The 24,605-nt window shown below is 39.6% G+C and overlaps 2 protein-coding genes across 2 annotated transcripts; both read right to left on the bottom strand.

Annotated features, from left to right (window-relative positions):
• Positions 1-11,394: 11,394 nt before the first annotated feature.
• LOC311606142 (vomeronasal type-1 receptor 3-like) lies at positions 11,395-12,291 on the bottom strand (the record flags this gene model as incomplete). Its single annotated transcript, XM_084797211.1, has 1 exon — positions 11,395-12,291. One exon carries the CDS (start codon positions 12,289-12,291, stop codon positions 11,395-11,397), a length of 897 nt encoding a protein of 298 aa, XP_084653337.1.
• Positions 12,292-23,149: 10,858 nt separating this feature from the next.
• Positions 23,150-24,095, bottom strand: LOC311606151 (putative vomeronasal receptor-like protein 4; the record flags this gene model as incomplete). The annotated part of the gene is made up of 1 exon (XM_084797228.1): positions 23,150-24,095. Exon 1 carries the CDS (start codon positions 24,086-24,088, stop codon positions 23,150-23,152), a length of 939 nt encoding a protein of 312 aa, XP_084653354.1. The 5' UTR covers positions 24,089-24,095.
• Positions 24,096-24,605: the final 510 nt, after the last annotated feature.

The raw sequence follows: 24,605 nt of genomic DNA, 5'->3' as shown, positions 1-24,605 counted from the left end.
CTAGCCAAACTAACTAAACACAGAGAGACACTATCTGGTTTAACAAAATAAGAAATGAAAAAGGAGACATAACAACAGACACTGAAGATATCCAAAGAATCATTAGGTCTTACTTCAAAAACCTATATGCCACAAAACTTGAAATCTAAATGAAATGGACAAATTTCTGGATAGATTCCACTTACCAGAGTTGAAACAAGATCAGGTAAACAAATGAAATAATCCTGTATATCCTTTGGAAATAGATGTACTCATCAAAAGTTTCCCATTCATAAAGAGCCCAGGGACATATGGTTTAAATGCAGAATTCTACCAGACCTTCAAAGAAGAGCTAATACTCTTTAAAGTATTCCACAGAATAGAAACGGAAGGAACAATACCAAACTCATTCTATGAGGCCATAGTCACCTTGATAACTAAACCGCACAAAGACACAACAAAGAGAATTTCAGATCAATTTCTATTATAAACATTGATACAAAAATATTCAATAAAATACTTGTAAACTGAATCCAAGAACACATCAGAGATATCATGCACCGTGACCATGTAGGCTTCATTCCAGGCATGCAAGGATGGCTCAATATACAGAAATCCATCAATGTACAACCCCATGTGAACTAACGGAAAGAAAAAAATGACATGATTATCTCCTTAGATGCCAAAAAAGCATACAAGTGACAATCAGGCTGAGAAAGAAATTAAGGAAACTACCTACTTCAAAATATGTACAAATAATATAAAAAGTATCTTGGTATAACTCTGACCAAGCAAGTGAAAGACTTGTATAATAAAAACTTCAGGTCTCTGAAGCAGTAAATAGAAGAAGATATCAGAAGATGGAAATATTTCCCATGTTCATGGGTTGGGAGGATTCACATAGTAAAAATGGCCATGTTATCCAAAGCAATCTACAGATTCAATGCAATCCCTATCAAACTACCTAAAATTATTTACAGACCTTGAAAGATCAATTCCCAACTTCATATGGAAAAACAAAGAAGCCAGAATAGCCAAAACAATGCGGTACAAAAGAAGACCTTCTGGAGGAATCTCCATCCCTGATCTCAAGCTGTACTATAGAGCAAAAGTAATAAAACCACCATGGTGCCATCATAGAAATAGGCTGGTTGATCAACAGAATCAAATCAAATGTCCAGAAACAAACCCACACATCTATAGACACATGATTTTTTGTCAAGGAAGCCAAATCCATACCATGGAAAAAAGATAGCATCTTCAATAAACAAAGCTGGCCTAAGCAAATGTTGACATGTAGAAAAATGTAAATAGATCCATATTTATTGCCTTGCACAAAACTAAAGTCCAAATAGATTAAAGACATCATATAAAACCAGACACACCAAAATCTGTTAGAAGAAAAGTGGGGAAGAGCCTTGAACTCACTGGCACAGTACACAACTTCCTGAACAGAATACTAATAGCTCAAGCTCTAAGATTAATAAATGCCACCTCATGAAACAGAAAAGCTCCTGTAAGGAAAAAGACACTGTCAATAGAAGAAAATGACAGCCTACAGATTGAGAAAATTCTTTACCAACCCTATATCCAACAAAGGGCTAATATCCAAAATATATAAAGAAGGAAGGAAATTAAACACCAGCAAACCAAATAATCCGATTTTAAAATGAGGTACAGAGCTAAACAGATAATTCTCAACAGAGGAAGATTGAGTTGTCATGAAACACTTAAAAAAATGCTCAATGTCCTTAGTTATCAGAGAAATAGGAACCAAAACTACTCTGAGATTCTATCTCACTACCAGAATGGCTAAGATAAAAAAAATTCAAGTAACAGCATAGCTGGTGACAATGTGGAGAAAGGAGGACACTCCTCCATTGCTGTTTGGAATGCAAACTTGTACAATGACTTTGGAAATCAATCTGGTGCTTTCTCAGAAAACTGGGAATAGTGCTTCCTCAAGACCAAGCCATACCACTCCTGTGCATATACCCAAAAGATGCTTCATTATGCAACGAGGACATTTGCTCAACTATGTTCATTGAAACTTTTATTCTTAATAGCCAGAATGTGGAGTCAACCGAGATGTTCCTCAACCAAAGAATGGATAAGGAAACTGTGGTACATTTACACTATGGAATATTTATTACTCAGATATTAAAATACAGAAAATTTGAAATTTTCAGGCAAGTAGATGGAACTAGCAATGATCATCCTGACTGAGGTAACCGAGACCCAGAAAGACAAGCATGGTATATACTCACTTATATGTAAATATTAGCCAAACACAGATTTCTTCTGAGAGACTTTACCCAGCAGGGGATCAGGACAGATGCTGGGAATCCTTGCTGGAATCTGGGTTGAACATTGAAAGTGGTATGGAAAAATGGGGGGCTAGAAGGACCCAGAGGGTTCAGGAGCCCCACAAGGAAACCATCAAGGATGGCAGATCTGGACCAAATAGGGCCTGCACAAACTGTTACAGCAACCAAGGATACCACATTCAGTAAATCTATGGCCAGTGGACATCTCATTCTCCATAGTTGTGAGGAAAACGGGGACTTCCTCTGACTTGAACTCTGGTGCCTCCAATTTGATCACTTAACCTTGGCAGATGTCAGGAGCCAAAAATTATATTTCAGCTTTTGGTTAGCTGAGTAAAAGCCGCTGTGCTACCATGCTATGTTTCAGAGCTATGGACCTATACTGAGAGAATCATTTGTGGTGCTTATGCTGCTGGAGGAGTTTTGCTGCACTGGATGTTTGGAGTACCCACCACTGAGAGACTCAAAGGAGCTCAGGCTGGGACTGCTTTCTTTTCAGCCTGCCCAGAGGGGCAGGACAGGATGAAGTCCTTACAGGTGGCTTTGTAATTAGTATAAAATCTCACCTTGTCTAGACTGGGTAGGGGTTCGAAGTTTACTGCCTATATTTTCCTTGGCTGGTGCCATAGTTTGAGGAGGACCCCAGGGCCCAGACCTGCCTGTAGTTTTCCAGGACCCTCTGGATCCTTCTATTTCCTCATTCTCCCAGGCTTCTCACGCCTAAAATCTCAATAGGATGTCCTCCCCTCTGACACACTTTCTTGGTAGGTAAAGTTTTTCATGGGGATGTACCCCTTGGACTAGTGTCTCAATATAAGTGAGTATATACCATTTGACTCTTTTTGTTTCTGGGTGAACTCACTCATTATGATAATTTCTAGTTCAATCCATTTGTCCACAAATTTCAGAAATTCCTTGTTTTTAATAGCTGAGTAGTATTCCATAGTGTAAATGTACCACGGTTTCTTTATCCATTCTTCTACTGAGGGACACGTAGGCTGTTTCCATGTTCTGGAAAATATAGGCAGTAAACTTTGAACCCCTACCCAGTCTAGCCGATAGATAGGACATTCTCTGCTGTTAAGTGGAGAAGGAGATCTGACTTTCACACAAACTCTGGTGCCCCATATTGAACCATGTCTCTTGGATGGGGAGGCCTGGTGGCACTCAGAGGAAGGATAATAGGTCACCAAGAAGAGACTCGATACCCTATGAGCATATACAGGGGGAGGAGGTCCCCCTCAGTCACAGTCATAGGGGAAGGGATTAGGTGGGGGGGGAGCGGGAGGGAGGGAGGAATGGGAGGATACAAGGGATGGGCTAACAATTGAGATGTAATATGAATAAATTAATAAAAAATTTTTTTAAAAACCTCACCTTGTGTATAATAAACGAAAGGCTTTGGTCAGAATTCTTCTTGGCCTTCATCTCTGCATGTCTCTGTCCTATCTCTCTCCATTCACACCCCCTCTTTCAGGTGTACCCTGGTTCAACAAGTTCCACAGGATGGGACAGGTGGGGTGGCCAGGCAGACATACAGAGGAAGGGAAGCAGGCTATCCAGATGGGACTTGATAGGCTGTGGTCATATGGTGGGGGAGGAAGTCCCTTCTATCAGAGGTCTAGGGGAGGGGAACAGGGCAGAAGATGGGGGGAGGATGGTAACAGGAAGATAAAAAAGAGGAGATAACAATGAGGATGTAATCTGAATAAATTATAATTAAAGATTTAAAAAAGAAAATAATAAGCATCCCAAACAATCTATGGATGGTGTTTATGGTTTTATAAAATTACTATTCTCTCTATAGACTTCATTTATAGTACTGAAAGGAATGGACCCAGGAAAAATTGTGTTACATTTTACTAATGCTGAGATTGCCTCATTATGGGCAGACAACAAATATTGGCATAGAGCTTGCTGGGATTTTTTGGAGGGGGTGTGTTTAACATCAGATACCCAAAAGGAAGCAACTTCAATTCATAAACAAACAAACAAATAACAACAACAACAACACTCCACCTAATTGGATTCTCCCTCATATAGTAAAAAGGATTCAAGGATCTGGTGTTCCCACATTTTGCACTGCTGTCAATAAATCAAAAAGGCAGGTTATAAGTCAGAAAATATAAGCAAGGTTTTTGAGAGTCCTTATGAATCAGTTCAAAAATCAGAATTATATGCATTTCTGATGGTGTTATCAGATTGTCAGGAGTCTTTTAATATGGTAACTGACTCTCAGTATGCTGAAAGAGTAGTTTTTCATATAGAACCTGCTGATCTAACTCAGGATGATTCTGACATAACTTTACTATTTATCTATTTACAACAAGTGATCAAAAATAGAAATCATGAATTATATATAACAAGTATAAGACCTCCTACGGGTCTATTATGTCCTGTAGCACAAGGTAATGATGAAAGTGGTTGACTATTTATAGGAAGTGTGTTAGAGGCTTCAGAGTTTCATTTAAAAAAACACCATGTGTTTTAGCAAAGGTATAAAGAAGAAAACCATAAGGTAATGTCCTACTTGTTCTTTATATAACCAAACCTGCAAGAAGTAACCCAAAAGATACCCAAGGAAATATAATTAGGCAAATGGATAAACTTCATTTTGTAGAGTTTGGAAATTTAAAGTATGCCAGGTTTTCAATGGGAAACTGCTTTAAGTTCTGAAAAAGCTGATTCCGTAATTACACATTTATTAGAAGTCATGGTTATTATAGGGATACCTATACAAATTAAGACTGACAATGAGCCAGCATATGTTTCTAGTAAAATTTAACAGTTTTTTGCATATTATAACAAAAGCATATTACAGATATACTACACAATCCAACAGGACAAGCAGTCATTGAAAGATCTAATAACACTTTAAAAGAAATGCTTAATAAACAGAAATGGGTAATAAAGATCCCCAAAGATAGATTACAAAGTGCTGCCTAGAATGGTTCAGGAGAGGGCTGTCTGTTGTAGAAAGATGAATCATTCTTTCTATACTAATAAATACTGTAAATTATTAAGGCAGTAGTTTTCTTTAACCAGCTAGTTCCCCAATGCCTGACACAGAGAGACTATGATTTATTACTAAACCCTAATCACTCTGCTGGGCAGAGTATAAGCTACTCTAATCATGGTACCCTTAAAACCCACATGAAAACCAATTGCTTGCCAATCTGATGAATCCCAGGATGGCTTCTGATTCATCTTTTCCCTTGTTTTGTTTGTTTGTTTTTGCTTTGTTCTGGAACGGGGGGCCCCTTAATGGAGGCTGACTACAATCAGTTTGCAATTTAGAGTGCTTTGAAGCTCTGGTCCTTTAGCTTTTACTTCTGGAGCAGAAATATGTGGGTTAGAGGTGAGTGCCACTATGTCTGTCTGTGATCTTTTATTTTCGATATTACTTGCAGAGAAACCTGTGTAAACATTGGCTTGTATTCAGTCTAGGATGATATGGTCCTATGAGTAGGAACATCAGGCATTGCCTTTCAGCTTCAGTTTACTTGACTGTGAAATGACACTAGAAAAACCCAGAACCAACACAAAGGACAACCAGGTGTCTTAAGGCCAGAGTAAGAAGACAACCAACTAGAACCAGGCCAATATGGCACCACCAGAATCCAGCTACCCTACTACAATAAGCCCTGGATATCCTAACACAGCTAAAACACAATAAAATAACATTAAAGGTACTATGGAGATTATCTAGGGCTTTAAAAAGGAAGCAAATAAATCCCTTGAGGAAATACAGAAAAATACAACCAAACAGGTGAAGGAAATGAATAAAATTGTTCAAGAGCTGAAAATGGAAATAGAAACAATAAAGAAAAGACAAAGTGAGGGAATCCTGGAGATGGTGGACTCAGGGAAGAGAATGGGAGCTACAGACATAAGTATCACTAACAGAATACAAGAGATGGTAGAGAGAATCTAAGGCATGGAAGATACAATTGAAGAAATCAATTCAGTTGGTCAAAGAAAATGCTCAAACTAAAAAAAAAAAATTCAGATGCAAAACGTCTAGGAAATCTGGGATACTATGAAAAATAATAGGAATAGAGGAATAGAGGAAAATGAAGAGTCCCAACTCCAAGGAACAGAAAATATTTTCAACAAAATCATTGAAGAAAATTTCCCCACGCCAAAGAAAGATGCCTATAAACATACAGGTAGTTTATAGAATACCAAATAGATTGGATCAGAAAAGAAATTTCACCTGCCACATAATAATCAAAACACTAAATGTATAAAACAAAGAACAAACATTAAAAGCTGTAAGAAAAAAAGGCTAACTACTATACAAAGGGAGACCTGTCAGAATTACACCTGACTTCTCAGCAGAGATGATAAAAACTGGAAGGTAAGATGTCTTGTAGATCCTAAGAGAACATAGATGTCAGTTCAGACAACTATACACAACAAAACTTACAACCACCATTAATGGAAAAAAAACGTGATATTCCAGGCCAAAAATGAAACTTAAACAATATATATGAACAAATCCATCCTCACAAAAGTTACTAGAAGGAAAACTCTAATACTCTAATGCAAAGAGATTAACTACAGCCAAGAAAACACAGAAAATAGTTAACTCCCCTGCAGCAAAACCAAAAGAAGGGAAACACACACACACACACAATACAACGATGCATGCTAACAAGAATGAACAATCATTGGTAATTAATATCTCTCAACATCAATGAACTCTATTCCTCAATAAAAAGACACAGGTGAACAGAATTGATGCTTAAACAGGATCCAGCATTCTGGTGCATACAAGAAGTAAATCAGCAACAAAGATAGTCTTTATCTCATAGGAAAAGTCTAGAGAAAGGTGTTCCACAAAAAAGAACCCAATAAGCAAGCTGGAGTAGCCATTTTAATATCTAAATAGAATAGGTTTCAAACAAAATTAATATATGGAAATGGGGAAAGACACTTCAAACTCATCAAAGGAAAAATCCACCAAGAGAACATCTCAATTCTGATCATCTATGACCCAAACACAAGGGTAATTTTATCTATAAAGAAACATTACTAAAGCTTAAATCACACATCAACCACATGCTTTAATAGTGAGAGACATCAACACCCAATATAAAATGTCCTATAACACATTAAAAGCCTCCCAACAAAAACCAACACAGGACACAATGTCTTTAGCACAGAATTATAACACTCTTTTAAAGAAGAGCTAATATCAATACTCCTGAAACTATTACACAAAATAGAAACAGACATAATACTGCCAAACTCATTCTATGAGCATAGTAAATATATACTATGAACTTAGGAAAAATAGCCACCCTTCCAAAACAATCTACAGATTCTGTGAGCCGGTTTGGACACCTCAAAGGCCTGTTTTTAGAGAAACTTACGGGTTCTTCACCACTTACAGAATGTTGGCGACTGGGCACACAGAGCACTGTATTCTTCCTGGGAATTCTCCTGTTCCTGTAGTTAAAAAGAAATCTGGTTTGCTTTGAACCCCTACCCAGATCTAGCCAATGGACAGGACATTCTCCACAGTTGAGTGGAGAGTGGGGTCTGACTTTCACAGGAATTACTGGCTTCTTCATCATGGCTACACAGCCTATTTTGTATAGATTGCAGGACCATCTGCCCAAGAATGGCACTTCCCACAGTGGGGTGGGGACTCCCCTCAATCATTAATTAAGAAAATACCCTACACCTGGATCTTACGCAGGCATCCTCTCAATTCAGGTCCCCTCCTTCCAGACAACTTCAACATTGATCAAGTTGATATAAAAGTAGCCAGCACATGACCATTGGCCACCATGAAGCAGTGACTATATTTCTCAAAGAATGACTTCAGCTACAGTCACTGCAGTGAGGTATGTGGAGCAGTGGAGTGATAGCCTGCTCTGTGTTCCTGGTAATGAGACAGTTGCAGTCCTGTGGCTATTTGGAGCCTATTTTATCATCTTCAGTTGATATTCTGGTCTCCATTTCTTCTTGTCATAGCTACATATTGACCTAAGGTATATACAGGAGTTAGAATCATGACTGAGGTTTGGGATCTTTTCTCATACAGTGCTTTTGGAGTTGTCATCCATGTTGGTGACAGACTTTCTGATCATGGAGCTGTGTTTGAGTTTGCACCTTCCTAAAAACAGAGATGTATTCGGGTGATCCAAGTAAACTGGTTCACTCAAATTAACTCAGATGGAGCAAGTTCTTTGCACAGACTTTATCTATGGTGAACAATTATTTTTAATGGCTTCCAAAGAAAAGTCACATGACAGGGAAATTTGGAAGCTGAAATCTGGGAGCATCTGAGTAGCCACAGCTTCATATTATTGATTATATGAGGACCAGCAACAAGCAGGGTTCACAATGGAGTTTTTTTCTGAGAGTTGTAGGCTTCATTTCACACACTGGTGCCTGATTTTTTTTAAGACTTGAATTCCAGTTACTGGTGAAACTGGGTGGTATTTGTCTACATGCAGTTGACTTATTTCACTTAAGAGAATGCACTACAAGACCCTCCTAGGGACAAGCAATGCATCCAGCACAAGGAAACGATGAACTTGTTTATAATTATCCATCTTTCAAGTCTTTTGTGCATTATCTGAAAGGCATAATTGAATCCCATTTCCAGATTGCCTTAACTATCTTCTACTTATTCAGAATTTTTGTCATGTATTTAAACAATTTAACTTGTGTTCTGATAAAGATTTTTTTTTTATTTCTTCCTAATCTACTCCTCATTCTTTTAGAGAGAATTTGACAGTAGCATCTCCATGTGCCACTCAGAATCCGGGCCATCCTTGGTCAAGTCATGTCAACACACATATGTCTCTGTCTATCATTTTCTTTTTAATTTTCAAATAATTTTAATGTTTATTTTGTGTGTCTGTGGGTGTTTTATATGTGTTTCTGAGAAGGCATGTGGAGGTCAGAGGAAGCATGTGGGAGTCAGCTTTCTATTTCAGAGACAGATCAGGTTGTCTGGGTATAGGCAGGTGCTTTTACTCATGGAGCCATCTTTTTAGCCCTCATCTATTCTTATTTTAAAAGATTTATTTATTTATTATGTATACAGTGCTATGCCTGCATGTACACCTGCAGGCTGGAAGAGAGTACCAGATCACAGTATAGATGGCTGTGAGCCACCACGCGGTTGCTGGGAATTGAACTCAGGATCTTTGGAAGAGCAGTCAGTACTCTGGAACTCTGAGCCATCTTTTGAGCATCTTTCCAGCCTCCCACCCCTTGTCTATGCTTAATGATGAACAACCTATTTATCATTCAGATTAACACATCTTTCTTTGTCCCTTTTCCACATTCCTACATCACTTCCTTTGGAGTCGAATTACACAGAATGACTTAGAAGAATCCTGATTGGTCTGGTTTTTTTATGTCAGATACTAGAAAAAGGCTTTATTTAACATGAGATCTGTAGGAGTAGCATGAGCAATGATGTCATCTACAAACAAGTCACATCTCCATGAGAAAGAGAAGGACCTGGAGGGATGGTGAAGAGACCTGTTCTTCTTGTGAGGACACTGGCTCCTTACCCAGCACCTCCATCAAAGGAATCATGACAGCCTGCAGCTATAGCTTCCAGGGACCAAGTGCACATCTCCTTGCTTGTATGTGCACTTCTACAAACATGACATACATTCACACAGATGCAGACACATCAATAAAAATAGATTTTTATTCTTAAAAAAACAAGGTATTCAATAATCTATAGCACAATACAATATTCATAATTTATTTAAATGCTTTGTGTATACATTATAACTATGTAAATCTTAAATGCCTATTCATCATTGTTAAGTAGAGCCATGATGCACCCAAATATTTACAGGAAGCCTAGTTAGATATGACAGATAAGTTTTTTTAAAGTAAGACATAAACCTATCCCCTGACAATGTTACAATTTCATTTTCCATTATTATAAAAATAAATATTTTCTAGATTATGTTCATCACATTTTTAGAAGCATGTGAATATCTCATTGTATAGAGCCAGTTTCAGATATTGAATGGTGAATCCAACATTTAAATGAATGGAGAATCAGATATTCCTCAGCTCTTTGGTGATAAAGGGCTGATGCTGCTGTGGAGAGCACCCAGGTGTTAACAAAGGGCAGCTGCACACAAGCGTCGGTCTGCTCAGTCACACTCACTGATTCTTCTTAGAAAAATGGAAATCCAGAGTTTTTAAAATAAACATAGAAATTATAAACAGACATAAAAAGGAACTTTACTATGCATTTGTTTTCCAGTTTATCCTATATCTCCAGTGCTTATTCCCACAGAGAACCTTCATGAAAATAACACAAATGAAACATTTCACTGCATTTAAGTTCTGTGACTTGTGTATTAGGCTTTTATGAGCTAAATGCACAGTAAATACCATTTTCACAAATTTGTGAAACCTTTCTACAGATGAAGACATATCCACACTTGGAAGAAGCTGAAAGCAGTCTCATGTTGCTAACATTTAAACAAGAACAGCTTCAGGTACAAGATATGGAATTTCTTAGACTAACATAAGTAAAACATTATGAAATTAATAAAAATTTACCAAATTCATCTGTGTGATTCCTTTCAGGGTAGTAGTAAAACAAGGTTTTCAAAATATAATTAAGATCTCTTTCTCGGTGCTGGAGATGTTAAGAGCACTATCTGGTCTTCCAGAAGACCCAGGTTCAATTCCTACAGCCACATTTGCTTCACAACAATCTAACTCCAGTCATCACAGAGTGTTTGGTGATCTCTACCCATCCCCCCCCCCCCCGCAGGCACAAGGCACCTGTTATAAGGACATAAACACAGGTGAACTAGTCATACAAAATGAATGCCAACAAATATAATTTTTTTAAAAACCTTCAATAGAATAGCAAAATGGAATATGAGATTTCTATATTATCCTAATTTGCAAAGATCTTCCTCTTTCTCTCAGTTCAAGGCTGAGAGCCACCAGGAAGAGTGTTTAAGGATAAATATATGCTAACCTGTTTTCTGGGATTTTGTCTTACCCACAATGTTGCAGAACTGAGAGTTCTTTCACAGTCACTGAACAGATAAAGAGAGAGGCATTTTCTCAGTTTCTCTCATTGAGTATGCCAACATTTGGTCAGAAGTCTATCCCTGTGGATCAACACAATGGGGCTTGAGACTGCATAGCCAAGTGTAAGAAATTTTTGAATGTTTATCATCAAGTAATTGTCCCCTAAAGAGAGACTTACAAAGAGAGAAAAGGCACAATCTGTCCAGTAGAAGAAAACAAAACAGAGCATCAGAAAGAGGACACTTTGAGCAGCTCTTAGCTCAGGAGGAATTCTGTAGAGAAGCTTGGAGCTCTGAAGGTAGAGGACATGCTGGTGGTGCTTGTGGAGAAGAAACACCATGTAGCCACTGGCCCCTCCCAGGGTGCCCTGAAACACTGCATCTCTCAGGACCATGAGAGGGAGAAAAATCCATTTTATTTTCTGACTTTCTAACATTAAATAACATTCATTGTAGCCATTCATAAGCTGTGATATATTGAGATTTGTGCTTTTCATGAAATGGATTAGGTTCACGCCTATTAAAGCATTGAGTATCCAAAAGAATGAGAAGAATGAAAGCATGTGCCATGCAGAGTTTGGTCTGAGCCACCTCCACCCAGATGCTCTGGGACTGATGATGATGGCCTGGACCACAGTGAGGAGACTGCTGGTGCAGATGGAGACACCACGGGCCACCCTCTCCAGGTAACCAGTGATCTTACAGCCTACGTCATCTAGGGAGTTTCTCAAACCCAAAGCTGCTATTGTCTTTGGCAAACCTCTTGCAAGAAGGATTATGATGTTTGTAAAAGCCAAGTGAATGAGAATAATGTGTATGGATTTTTTCTCAGGGCCTTTCCACCAGCTGAACATATAATTCACAGAAACAGACATGTTCCCCAGAATGCCAAGCATGGTCAAAAAGATAAAAATTACTTCCTTAATAAATTTCAAAAACATTTCTTCCTTCCTGGATGATAGAATCAAGAGATTGTAAGGAGGTATCCTGAGCGGAAAACTTCACATTGGCAGTTGTAATGCTAGTGTAAAAGAAAACATGTGCCAATATTTGAAAAGTGGAAATGCATCAAAAGGAAAAAGTACAAACTTTACAAAAACTAGTTACACTGTTGGAGTCATAATGCTGGTAAACGTGGAGGCTAAAACAAGATTTTTTTCTCTGTTTTTCTTTTGTTTTATTTTTGATACAGTCTCCAATGTCAACAAGGGTAGACTTGAACATTCTCTTGCCTCTGTCTTTTTAGTGCTGATGTTACAGCAGTATATCCTTATTCTTGTCTCACATTTTTATAGACATCTAAAAATCTTCTATATCTTCCTGATTTCTTTTAAAAGGTAGGGAGTTAAACTCACGCAGAGACCCACCCAGAGCTCTGTCATGGTACTTCAGCCCGAGGATGGACAGCGATGCCTCAGCACTTTTGTTCTATTTCTTTATCTCCAGAAAGGAGCCTCTGATCTGTTCTAAGGCAGGCAATAGCCTGGTCAGGGTCAGAAGGAATGTGAGGGACCCAAGGCTTACAGAGCCTCTCAACTACTCCCTGACTTCATCAGAGAGAGACTTCAGCTTTAATAAAACTCTCCACAGTACAGCTCAGCGGATGGAAGATCTTACCTCCATGAACTCACCTGGACCTCTGTGGTGCAGACAGGCTCTGGAGCATCTCTGAGAAGGAGACAATTGCCAGGTCATATTTGTACTGTCTGGATCTGTGGGGCTCTTGGTGACAACAGATATTCCTGATGTCAAGTTTCAAGTTATCACAGTGTCAGGGGGAAGCAAGGGCTTTGCAGGGCCTCAGTCCCTGAAGCACAGCCTTCCTCTCTCCCCACAGTTACTACATCTGTTTTGCTCCGAAGTTATTTCAAGCTTAATTAGGGTTTAATTATTTTAATAGGGAGGACTTGGGGAGAGAACATGAACAACTAACCAAGTTTCTGTGTGCTGAATTTCAAGCATCTACAAACTGATATTTTCCTTCCAAAAGTACCAGGCTGTGATCTACCAAGGGACCAGATTCTGACACATAGACTAGGTCTCTTCTTTCCCTTCTTTAAGTCTCTTGTTAGACAGGAGTAGAACAGATAATGCTCAACACTGGGGATTCTGCTTCCTGAGCAATTCCAAAATATGGACCAGGATAAGTTTATAATTCCTTGTTCTACCTGTGCCCATTGGTAGTGAAGGTGTTTGCCATAACTGAGTTTTTCACTATTGTACCTTAAACACATTAAATATCACATGACACTTGAAATATAAATGCCTACCTAATTTTGGCCTTATTTTAAAAGGAATGTTTACTTACTATAAAACTTCAAGAACACTTCTGAAACTTATATGTGCCCAAGACTGATCCTTCCAGATCCTTTTCATTTTAGTTTTTAGGAGGCCCTTCCTATCCCAGATGCAAAATAGTGTAAATAAATGCATTTGCAGAACTGAGATTAGGAATGATGGTGTCATCCTTTTGAAGAGAACACATGACTGGGTGGCCTTGGGAGATGAGTTAGAGGTCATTTGTCTCACTCTTTTCCCAGAGTGAGGATGTCCGCACTCATGTCTGTGAAGCTGACACCGGTAGTAGATAATAATCCTTGTTCTGTATCTGAAAGTACAGCTTTTCAGGAAACTAGCATCTCCATAAGTCTCTATTGAATAGGGAAACTCAACTGCAGAGAAGCCATGCTGTCCATTACACATGTAGAGTAGGCAGAATTTTTAAAATAAGAGTTATTTGCCAAATGGGCACCACAGGAATCTCCAAACAACCCAGGCTGTTGCCAAGGCTGTATGTTGCTCTCCACAAACTGATGGCAAAACCCCATTGCTGAAGACAACACCTACACAACTCATTATAATGGAGATGTTGAGTCGGTGCCAATATAGAGCCTTCACATCTATGTCCCATGGTCTTTGGTACAGGAATGTACTCTGTATGCGTTTAAAAGACAAACATAAATGCCAAGTCAGAAACAAACCCGTGGTCTACAGTGGTGTCCTGCCTGAAAGACATGCTGCGGCAATCGTGGCACAAAGCTTGTGGGAAAAACTAACCAATAGCTGATTTAACTTAAGGCACCCATGAGAGGAAAGCCATAGCCAACACCGCTTGGGTGACCAAGCATCTGAGGCTATATAGCCCATGGACCTTGGGTAAAATCAAATACTGGTCTAAGAAAAGGAAAAAATGGAACTTTGGGGGGAAATTCTAGCAGATATTTGTATACCCTTGGCCAAAGGCCAGTCCTTCTTTATTCAGGGAAATTAGTCATCTTCCATGGAATCCAGCTTCCAGAGGGACGAACCTAGGGTTGTGAGGTAGGAAGGGGACACTGCCTAGTCACCTAGATCAACTGAGTCAACCCCAGCTATCAATGGGGTGTCAGATGTCAAAAAAGGAGAAAACCTATGTGGTGGTGATCCATGCCTCATATCCCCCACACTATGTAGGCAGAAACAAGCAGATCTCTGTGAGTTCTAGGCTAGCCTGGACTAGAGAGTGAGTTTTAGGACAGGCAAAACTGTTACACAGAAAAGCCATGTCTCAGAAAAACAAAACAATAAAAGATAAGAAAATATCAGATAGAGAACTCTTCATGAAGTTTCCATTCAATATAAGTACTAAAGAAGAAACTTTCCACTTGTAGACAGATGACATGATGTGAGTTCATTACATCACAAAGGCTGAGCTCATATAAAGGATATTCCCATGTTACAAGGTGGCACTTAAGATGAATGGACTCTGGCTGGGGAAATGGATCAATAGTTAAAGTGATTTCCTTGCAAATGTGGGTGCCACCTCATTTCAATGCCTGGTGGAGTGGCAGCTTGCCAGTAATTCCAACCGCAGAAGCCAGGGACTGGCGCTCCATGGAGGATCTGGGAAGTGGGATGAGCCATTTGCTGTGCTTTGTGTCTGACTGAAAGACACTGACTCAATAGAGTGGAAGATGGAGAGTGATTCCTGACATCAGCGTCAGCCTCATGCATGCAGATGAGCACAGATGTGCATTCTGCAAACACACACACACACTCTCTCTCTCTCTCTCTCTCTCTCTCTCTCTCTCTCTCTCTTCACAAGGATCCATAAAATCACTGATTTTTAAAGGAAATTAGGAAACAACCTGACAAAGCAAATAATTTTATTTTTGGTTTGGGTAACCTGGCAGCAAAAGACTCTTTCCCATATCTCTGTACCAAGGTTACAATTGTGTAACAGAATGAAAAACCAGGATATGTTACCATATCTATGTGAAGCCTCTCTGGGTAGGTAAGTTCCTCCTTTGACAGTGCCAGGGCTTCACCCTTTCTCCTCCTCAAGGGTGGGACTGACACCTCAACAAATGTTTGGGTTTATCATATCAACATTCTGATACTAAAACGATGGCACATCTGTCTCTCTCTAGAATATCTTCTTTCCTGACAGAACAGTGATGTCCTGACACCTCTTACCCTGTCTGTCTCATGTCCACTGCTCCTGGAAAAGCCCAAGGAAGTGCTGGGGTAACTTACTTGACCTTATAGCCATGGAAGGGTGTGGAAGGGATGTAAGTGTGGATGATTCTCAGTCATTTATTCTTTATCCATACCTCTGTTTTCCTAGGGGTCACCTCCAGCCTTTTGTATGTGAGTAGCCATCCAAAGCCACATGATAGGCATAGTGGAGTGGGAACTGTCCAGCATCCACTCAGATAAATGTTTCTGCCTCTGTAAATACCTAATTGGATGATTTAGTAATCTATTTGTTGTTGTCAGAAAGTGGTTTGAAATTAAGTACTTTGTGTAAAGGTCTTTTTGGGATCAAATGGTTTATGTCAGGAAGATCCAAATATCATAGCACTGTCATCCTGGTGAGGGATTCCTGGATGACTCACAATGTAGTTAAGAAACAAAACAAAAAATAGCTACATATGGAAGGGGCCATTGTGTGATGTAGTCTTGCCTTATAACCCGCTCCCAAAGAGGGATTCATTCCTAGACATCTCCATTAAGTGTTTAGGAAGAGTCATCTGATGAGCTGATTCCATCCCAAATAAGGTTCTACCTCCTCAGTCCTGCCAGATGGCCAACTCATGTCCAACACTTGCACCTCTGAGAGACACTTAAACCAATTGAAACCACAGAAGATGTTTAACATGCAAATAAAGTCTAACATGTCTGAAATTCTATATGCCTTCTTTATCTGGCCATAAAATCCATTCCTCAAATCATTTCCGTATGAAGAATTATCAGCTATGTACCCAGGATTTCAAGTAAAAAATTCTCTTCACACCCTAGTCTTCAGTAGACATTATTGGGACTATCTTAAGTTGTTGGAAATCCAACTAAATTCTATTATCTCTTTAACCACTACCACCTAAATAAGCAGTTCCCACATGCTGATATCCACAGAGATTGCTTGATCACATCCTGCATGAAGATATCCTGCTCTTGAATCTCTCTGTTCATGAGAGCCTGATCTTACATGGGGATTTTGAGTCTGAGCTGCCACATTTTTCTGTCTGCCAAGCTACCCTTTCCCTAGGCTCATCACAAGTAACTAGGTATAGGGAGAGCTGAAACAGAGTTGCCACTTGGTGATGTAAGGTGCTCTAAAAGCATCTTCCAGTAAGAGCCTCTCATTGGCCTTGCTAATACTGTCTCAGAAGCATGAAGTACTTCTGTTGGCTCTCCTTTCCTATTGCATTTGTAGCACAGTCTGAAGACTCTCCTTGCCATACTCTTCTCAAAGTCAATCAGGATCTTGCACATTCAGTCTTATCTTGCGTTAGCACAATTCTCTCGCACTTTCCTCTAATATTTATTTTTCCTGCCAATCATGGCCAACTAAGGCATCAAGAGGTGGCCTTTATAAGCTGCCATAAACTCATTCTTGTACTGAAAGTTCTTCAATGGTCTTTTATCTCATGACCAAACCTACCCATGGTGTCTATTACTTAAGTTTTTGTAGCATAGACCTGATCCGCATATGCTTATTTGCATGCATTCCTTCTGTCTGAAGTTAAGAGTGGGGCCATGCATGGCAGTGTACAAATTTAATCCCAGCTCTTGGGAGGCAGAGGTAGGTGGCTCTCTATGAGTTTCAGGCCAGCCTGGTCTGTAAAGAAAGTCCAAACCAACCAAGGCTACACAGAGAAACCCTATCTCAAAAAAAAAAAAAAGAAAGAAAGAAAGAAAGAAAAGAAAAGAAAAGAAAGCCAGGTGTGGTGGCAAAGGCGTTTAATGCCAGCACTTGGAAGGCAGAGGCAGGTGAATCTTGTGAGTTCAAGCCTGGTCTACAAAGTGAGTCCAGGACAACCAAGCCTACACAGAGAAACCGTCTCTTGAAAAACCAAACCAAATAAACAAACAAAATAAAAATAACAAGAAAAAACTCAGAAAGAAACAAAATAAAAAAACAAACAAACAAGTTAAGAGTGTTCTTCAGCCAGCGTCCTCATGCAACATTCCACACATCAGCTGAGTGTTTGCTTTCATTAAGGTAAATGTCCCTATGCACAATGCTATATAAAGCTAGACGTGTTTTTCCATAGATACCACTTCAAACAAAATCAAATGTCGGAATACACAATGACTCTTTCAATCAAAGAACCGTCAAATATATCCCAAATAAATAGTGTGCAAGACAAAATTACATTTTTATTCTTATTCTATTTTTAAATTACAATATAATCATATTACTTTCCTCTTTCCTTCTCCATCCTTTCTCATTTACCCAGCCCCTTGCCCTCACTGAAATTCAAAGCCTGTGGGCCCTTTTAAAATATTGTTCTGTTTGTGCTTAAGTGTGTGAAGTTGTGTGTTCTTATTTATATAGATTTAAGGTGCTAAGATATATAATGTTACTGGTATGCATATGATTCCAGTGCATGGTATGGAAAATATGAAATATTAAGATGCTCCGAGAGATATATTGGGTGTACTGGTCCATGGCTTTAATTCTGGAATTTGGGAGCCAGAGGCAAAGGCAGTCAAATCTCTGTGAGTTCAATACCAGCCTGGTCTACATAGTGAGTTCCAGGAGAGCCAGCATTATATAGTAAGATCTTGTTACAAAAAAGTAAGTCAAAATAAAATAAAACAAAATTAAACTAAGAATTAAAGATAAAAATACTTCAGCAGAAACCTTTTCTGGACCTGGCCTAGCAGGAGGCACCATCATGGGTGTTGACCTTAGCCACAAGAAGGACTAAACTGTTCAGAAGGACCAAAAGCAAGGACATTTGAGGCTGCTAGTCAAGCTGTACAGGTTACTGGCCAGAGGAACCAACTGCACCTTCAATCAGGTTGTGCTGAAAGAGTTATTGAGGACTTGCACTAGCTTGCTACCTCTGTCCCTGTAACACATGTTCCAAAGATGGAGCTTTTGGGCTGAGAGAAGAAAACAGCTGTGGTTGTGAGAATGGTCACAGATGATTTGAGGATTGTGGAAGTGCCTGGGCTAAAGGTGTGTGCACTGCAGGTGAGCAGACAGCCCAAAGTTGCATCCTCAAGCTGGCTCTAAGAGAGTCACCTTCGATCAGCTGGCCTGAGGGTCTTCTAAAAGCCAAAACACCATGCTCCTGTTTAGTCCTTGAAAGGACCGAGAAGTGTACTCACATTTTGGCAAGGCTACAGGGACCCCACACAGCCACATCAAACCCTATGTCCTCTCCAGGAGTTGGAAGTTCCGTTGTGCCAGAGGTGGCTACAAAACTAACTCTAGATCTTACTATTTTTAAAAAGCTTTATATATTGGGGGGGAAAAGACATTCTAGCTAAGGATGCTGGGTGGCAGGGGTCAGGGGGCAGCTCTTAGTAGAAGTGGCCTCAGCCGTGGCAATTTCTGCCATGAGCAATAGGGGGTTGAAAGAAGAAAATTCTCACCCCTTTTAACTTAGTCGCTGACTCAAGCCTTGAACAGAAGCTCCCTGGAAGCTAGAGACCTAATTTTAAAATAAGGCCAAAGAAGCACTGGGAACTATTTACCCTGTGGAGAGCCAGAAAAAGAGAGAAATAAAACACACACATATTCATACAAGTGCAAGAAGCAAGGGGCTTCAAGTCAGTTTATTGTTAGCTTGTTTTTAAACTTCTAGGACAAAAGTTCTTTATGTCAGAAAAAAGAATTAACTCACAGTCATAGATCAAACATGTAAGACCTTAAGAAAAAAATAAAGACCTTTACAACAAGACGTATATACAATGAGCTCAGTGACTACATATTTCTCATAGTAAACTAAACATCTACTGTCTACATCTACAAACCATAAATTCATAGTGGTTTAACATGTCTTAGGCTAACAAAGTATAACAGTGAAACAATTTATATATTCTACCATCAAGATTTGTATTTAATTAGACATTCCTTAGCTGCCCATTACTCCTGGGTTTATTAAGAGTTTAAGCACTACTAGAACACATAGGCACAGGAGAGAACTTCCTGAACAGAACACCAACAGCCCAGGCCTTAAAGTCAATAATTAATAAATGGGACCTCTTGATGCTGAGAAGCTTCTGTAAAGCAGGAGACACTGTCAACAGAACAAAGTGACAGCCTGTAGACTGGGAAAAGATCTTCAACAACCCTTCATCTGACAAAGGTCTAATATCCAAAATATATAAAGATCTCAAGAAATTAAACACCACAAAAACCAAACAAACCAATTGATAAATGGGGCTCAGAATTAAACAGAGAATTCTCAACAGAGGAATATCGAATGGCTGAGAAACACTTAAAGAAATACTGAACATCTTTAGTCATCAGAGAAAGGCAAATCATAACAACTCTGAGATTCCATCTTACACCCATCAGAATGGCTAAGATCAAAAATTCAAGTGACACTGCATGTTGGCGAGGATATGGGGAGAGAGGAACACTCCTTCATTGCTGGTGGGAATGCAAACTAGTACAACCACTTTGGAAAACTATCTGGCACTTTCTCAGAAAAATGGGAATAAGGCTTCCTCAAGACCCAGCTATTCCACTCCTTGGAATATACCCAGAAGATGCTCCAGCACACAACAAGAACATATGCTTAATCATGCTCATAGCATCCTTATTTATAATAGCCAGAACATGGAAACAGCCTAAGTGTCCCTCAGTTGAAGAATGGATAAAGAAACTGTGGTACATTTACACTATGGAATACTACTCAGCTATTAAAAGCAAGGAATTCCTGAAATTTGTGGACAAATGGATTGAACTATAAATGCTCATAATGAGTGAGTTAACCCAGAAGCAGAAAGAGTCAAGTGGTGTGTACTCACTTATATCTGGACACTAGCCCAAGGGGCACATCCCATGAAAGTCTTCACTTATCATGAAAGTGGGATAGAGGGGAGGACATCTTATTGGGACTCTCATTGAGAGAAGCATGTGCGAATGGGAAAATGGATCCAGAGAGTCCTAGAAACCTACAAGAACATTATGATGGGCAGATTTGGGCCAAGGGGTCCTGCTCAAACTATGGCACCAGCCAAAGACAGTATGTGGAGTAAAATTTGAACCCTAAACCAGATCTAATCAAGGGACAGGACATTCTCCACAGTTGAGTGGAGAGTGCAGATTGGGGACTGATTTTCATAAGAACCCCTGTGCACCCTATTTGACCATGTCCCTAGATGGGGAGACCTATTGGGCCTCAGAGGAAGGATAGCAGGCTACCAAGAAGAGACTTGATACCCTATGAGCATATACAGGGAGAGGAGGTCCCCCCAGTCACAGTCATAGGGGAGGTGAGTAGGGGGTAAGCAGGAGGGAGGGAGGAATGAGAGGATACAAGGAATGGAATAACAATTGAGATGTAATATGAATGAATTAACAAAAAAGAGTTTAAAGCACTAATAATTATCTTTATGGTGCATACAAGAATTCTTATACCACCTCTGGACTTAACCCAGGGCAAATTGTTTATTTTAATCCATAAGGCTGTCTCAAGCCTGTCCCTCTCTCTAATGAGATTTATGTCCTTGACACCTGGAGGTTCACAAAGGCTATTACTGCAGCTTCCTTGTGCAACAAAGGGGGCTTGTAATTCTCCAGTCTAATCAGAAGTCCTATAAAAATCATTTTCAGTTCATCTAGACAATATTCTTTCAAGAGGGCATATCCTTATATTAACCAGAGTAGATTGTACCTAAGATCATATCATGCTATACACAGTGAGGGCCTTTCCACACCATCTCAGCTTTTTAAGAGGCACAGTAATACTAACACAGAAAGGGGCATATCAGCAGTGGGAAGCTATTCTTGGGCATAATTTCTGAGGGCCTTGCCTTTCCTCAGAACACATCTATTGTAAACCGGTGAAACAGTGGATTGCCTCCAGGAAGCCCACATATTTACTGAAGCCTTCTCTCTGCCTGACTCCTAATAGCCCACTTAGCCAGAGAACCCGGTGGTGGTACTTGAAGACCTAACCTGGTTACAATTGTCTGCCAGCATGGACATCAGTTTTCTTTGAATTTGGAATTTAGCAATGTCAAACACTTGCTGATCAAATCTGCTGGGCTATGGAGACTTTGATAGTCTCACTGTCACCTTCACTCTGTCTTGCAAGCTCAGCTCAGATAAAGGTCATCTTCTCACTGCTATCTACCATGTGTCATTCTCCTGCTGTGGTTTTGGTGGGAAATAAAAATATTGATTTTTTTACAGAAATCTTCCAGTATTTTTCCCCGGGCTAAAAGTCACAAGACAGGCATGATAAAATGGGAAGGATGATAAGAATCCACTTTCTACCTGCCTGGAAAACCTGAGGATGTCTTAAAATAGTGCCAGGCTCCTTAAAAATATTTTTAAAATAATATTTAATTTAATGCTCTGTTACATTACAAAAGTAAGTAAAATAGCAGTTTGGTGTGGATTGGTTATAAACCAGCATTTGGGGTGCAGATGCAGCTCAAGGTCAGTCTGTGCTGAACGCTAAGTCAGCCTATGCTACAGTAAGCATTATGCACCTCTAAAATTAATCAGGGCAAACCAGTTATCTCATAAAGAATACACACGGAAGATGATATCTACACTACATTAGGAACATGGACATCTCTACTGAAATTAACAAATGGTATATACTCACTTCTATCTGCATATTAGCCCAAGGGTCATGTCCTATGAAAGCCTTCACTTACCAGGAAACTGAGACAGAGGGGAGGACATCCTAGTGGGACTATAGATGAGAGAATCATGGGAGAATGGCAAAGTAGAAGGATCCAGAGGGTCCTAGAAGCCTACAAGTAGAACATTATGATAGGCAGATTTGGGCACAGGGGTCCCACTCAAACTAAGGCACCATCCAAGGACAATACAGGTGGTAAACCTTAAACCCCTACCCAGATCTAGACAATGGACAGAACACTCTCCACAGTAGAGTGGAGAGTAGGATATTACTTTCTCACATACTCTGGTGCCTCACCTTTGACCATGTCCCCTGGAGGGGGAGACCTGGTGGCACTCAGAGGAAGGACAGCAGGTTACCAAGAAGAGGCTTGATACCCTATGAACATATACAGGGGGAGGTAATCCCCCTCAGGCACAGTCATAGGGGAGGGGAATAAGGGGAAAATGGGAGGGAGGGAAGAATGGGAGGATACAAGGGATGGGATAACCATTGAGATGTAACAAGAATAAATTAATAAAGGAGAAAAAAGTAAAAAAAATAAATAAAAAATAAAAGATGCAAAAAAAAACAAAAAAAAAGAATCTATTTTCTCAATCAGTTTATTGCTGTGATACATTAGAATGGTAAAGCATAGCAATTCCAGTGTATCCAGCATTAGATCATACAGAACTGCATGTGAAAAGGAATTTAATTTTCATGGGACACAGCAATATTTAGCAACACAGACATCCCTGATGATCAGAACAAAGGGACTGAGAACAGCATAACTAAGCACTAAAAATGCTTTAATATACAATATTGTGAAATCATGAGTCACTGTGGAACCTGTGTAGAAAGAGAAAATAAAATCTGCCCAATAAAAGAAAAGGAAACAGGTCATGAGAGTGAGAACACTCCGTGTAGCTCTGATTTCTGGCATGGAATTATTTCCAGAGCTGGAGCTGTAAAGGTAGAGGACCCGGATGTGATGTTTATACAGTTGGAGAGCCATGGACCCACTGCTCCAGCCCATGAGACCCTGAAAGACGACATCACGAAGAGCCATGAGAGCGAGGAAAAGCCACTTAACTGTATTCCTGGATGGCAGCATATAGCAATATGCAGTATATATCCCAACCTCAGATCTGTTCATGCTATTGCCTGCTGTGATGTAGTGAAGCAAGTTGGAGCTTATCAGGGAATTGAAGATCCAAAAGAATAGAAAAAGGGCAAGAACATGGCATGGAGTCTGTGGTTTGAACTTTCTCCAAAGTCTGGTCCTGGAACTGATGGTGACAGCCTGGACCACACTGAGGAGACAGGTAGTACAGATGGAGAGGCCACGGGCAACCCTTTCTATATAAATTATAATTTTACAGCCAACATCACCTGGGAAGTTTCTGAAATAAAAAATTTTGGCTATGTCTCTGACTCCAATACAATAAATGATAATTGTGTTTACAAAAGCCAAATGGATCAGAATAATATCTGTATTTTTTCTCTCAGAACCCACAAAAGCATGCACATGCCTCGCAAATATAAAGATGTTTCCTAAAACACCAAGTCCTGAGAGTAAAATGAAAATTATTCTCTGGGTGAAGTTAATCCAAATTGTCTTCATGGCTAAAACTAGGAACAACTTTCTGGAAAACATAAGGAAGTAAACATGGTATAGTTTATGCCTGCGGGTTTTCTGTCTTCTTTATGAAATGAACAGCATAGTATGTAAATGCACAGAACTCATTGTTTATAGATACATGACTTTGTTCTTGCACCTTCTGTTCTTGCTTCCACTGACATGGAGATGGTGATGATGACAATTGGATGTGAACACCATACGGATGCGTTCACTGCCTTTTCAGAAGAGTGTTCTTCATATCCATCATCTCTAAACCTTTCTCCATGAAAACAACCAGAGGACAGCATCACTAAGATTATAAGCCATGATAGTGAATATTAGTTTAGATGCCTCTCTTTTCAGGTCCACTTTGCCATCCTATACGTACTCATCCCTCTAGTAAGTACTGAGCTAATAGAAAATTGCAGCTTCTCAAAGAAGTATACTTGCCCAAATGGGGTTGATTCCCAGGGAATGTCATGGGGCTTTTCTCTGTCTCCAACTCTGAATTGACCATGGCAATCAATAACAATGTAGATTGGTTAGGTATGAC

The sequence above is a fragment of the Acomys minous genome (assembly GCF_964271855.1).
Source record: "Acomys minous genome assembly, chromosome: 9".
In the NCBI taxonomy this organism is placed as follows: Eukaryota; Metazoa; Chordata; class Mammalia; order Rodentia; family Muridae; genus Acomys; species Acomys minous.
Note: the sequence above shows the minus strand (reverse complement) of the source record. Positions and strands in the feature narration are given on the sequence as shown.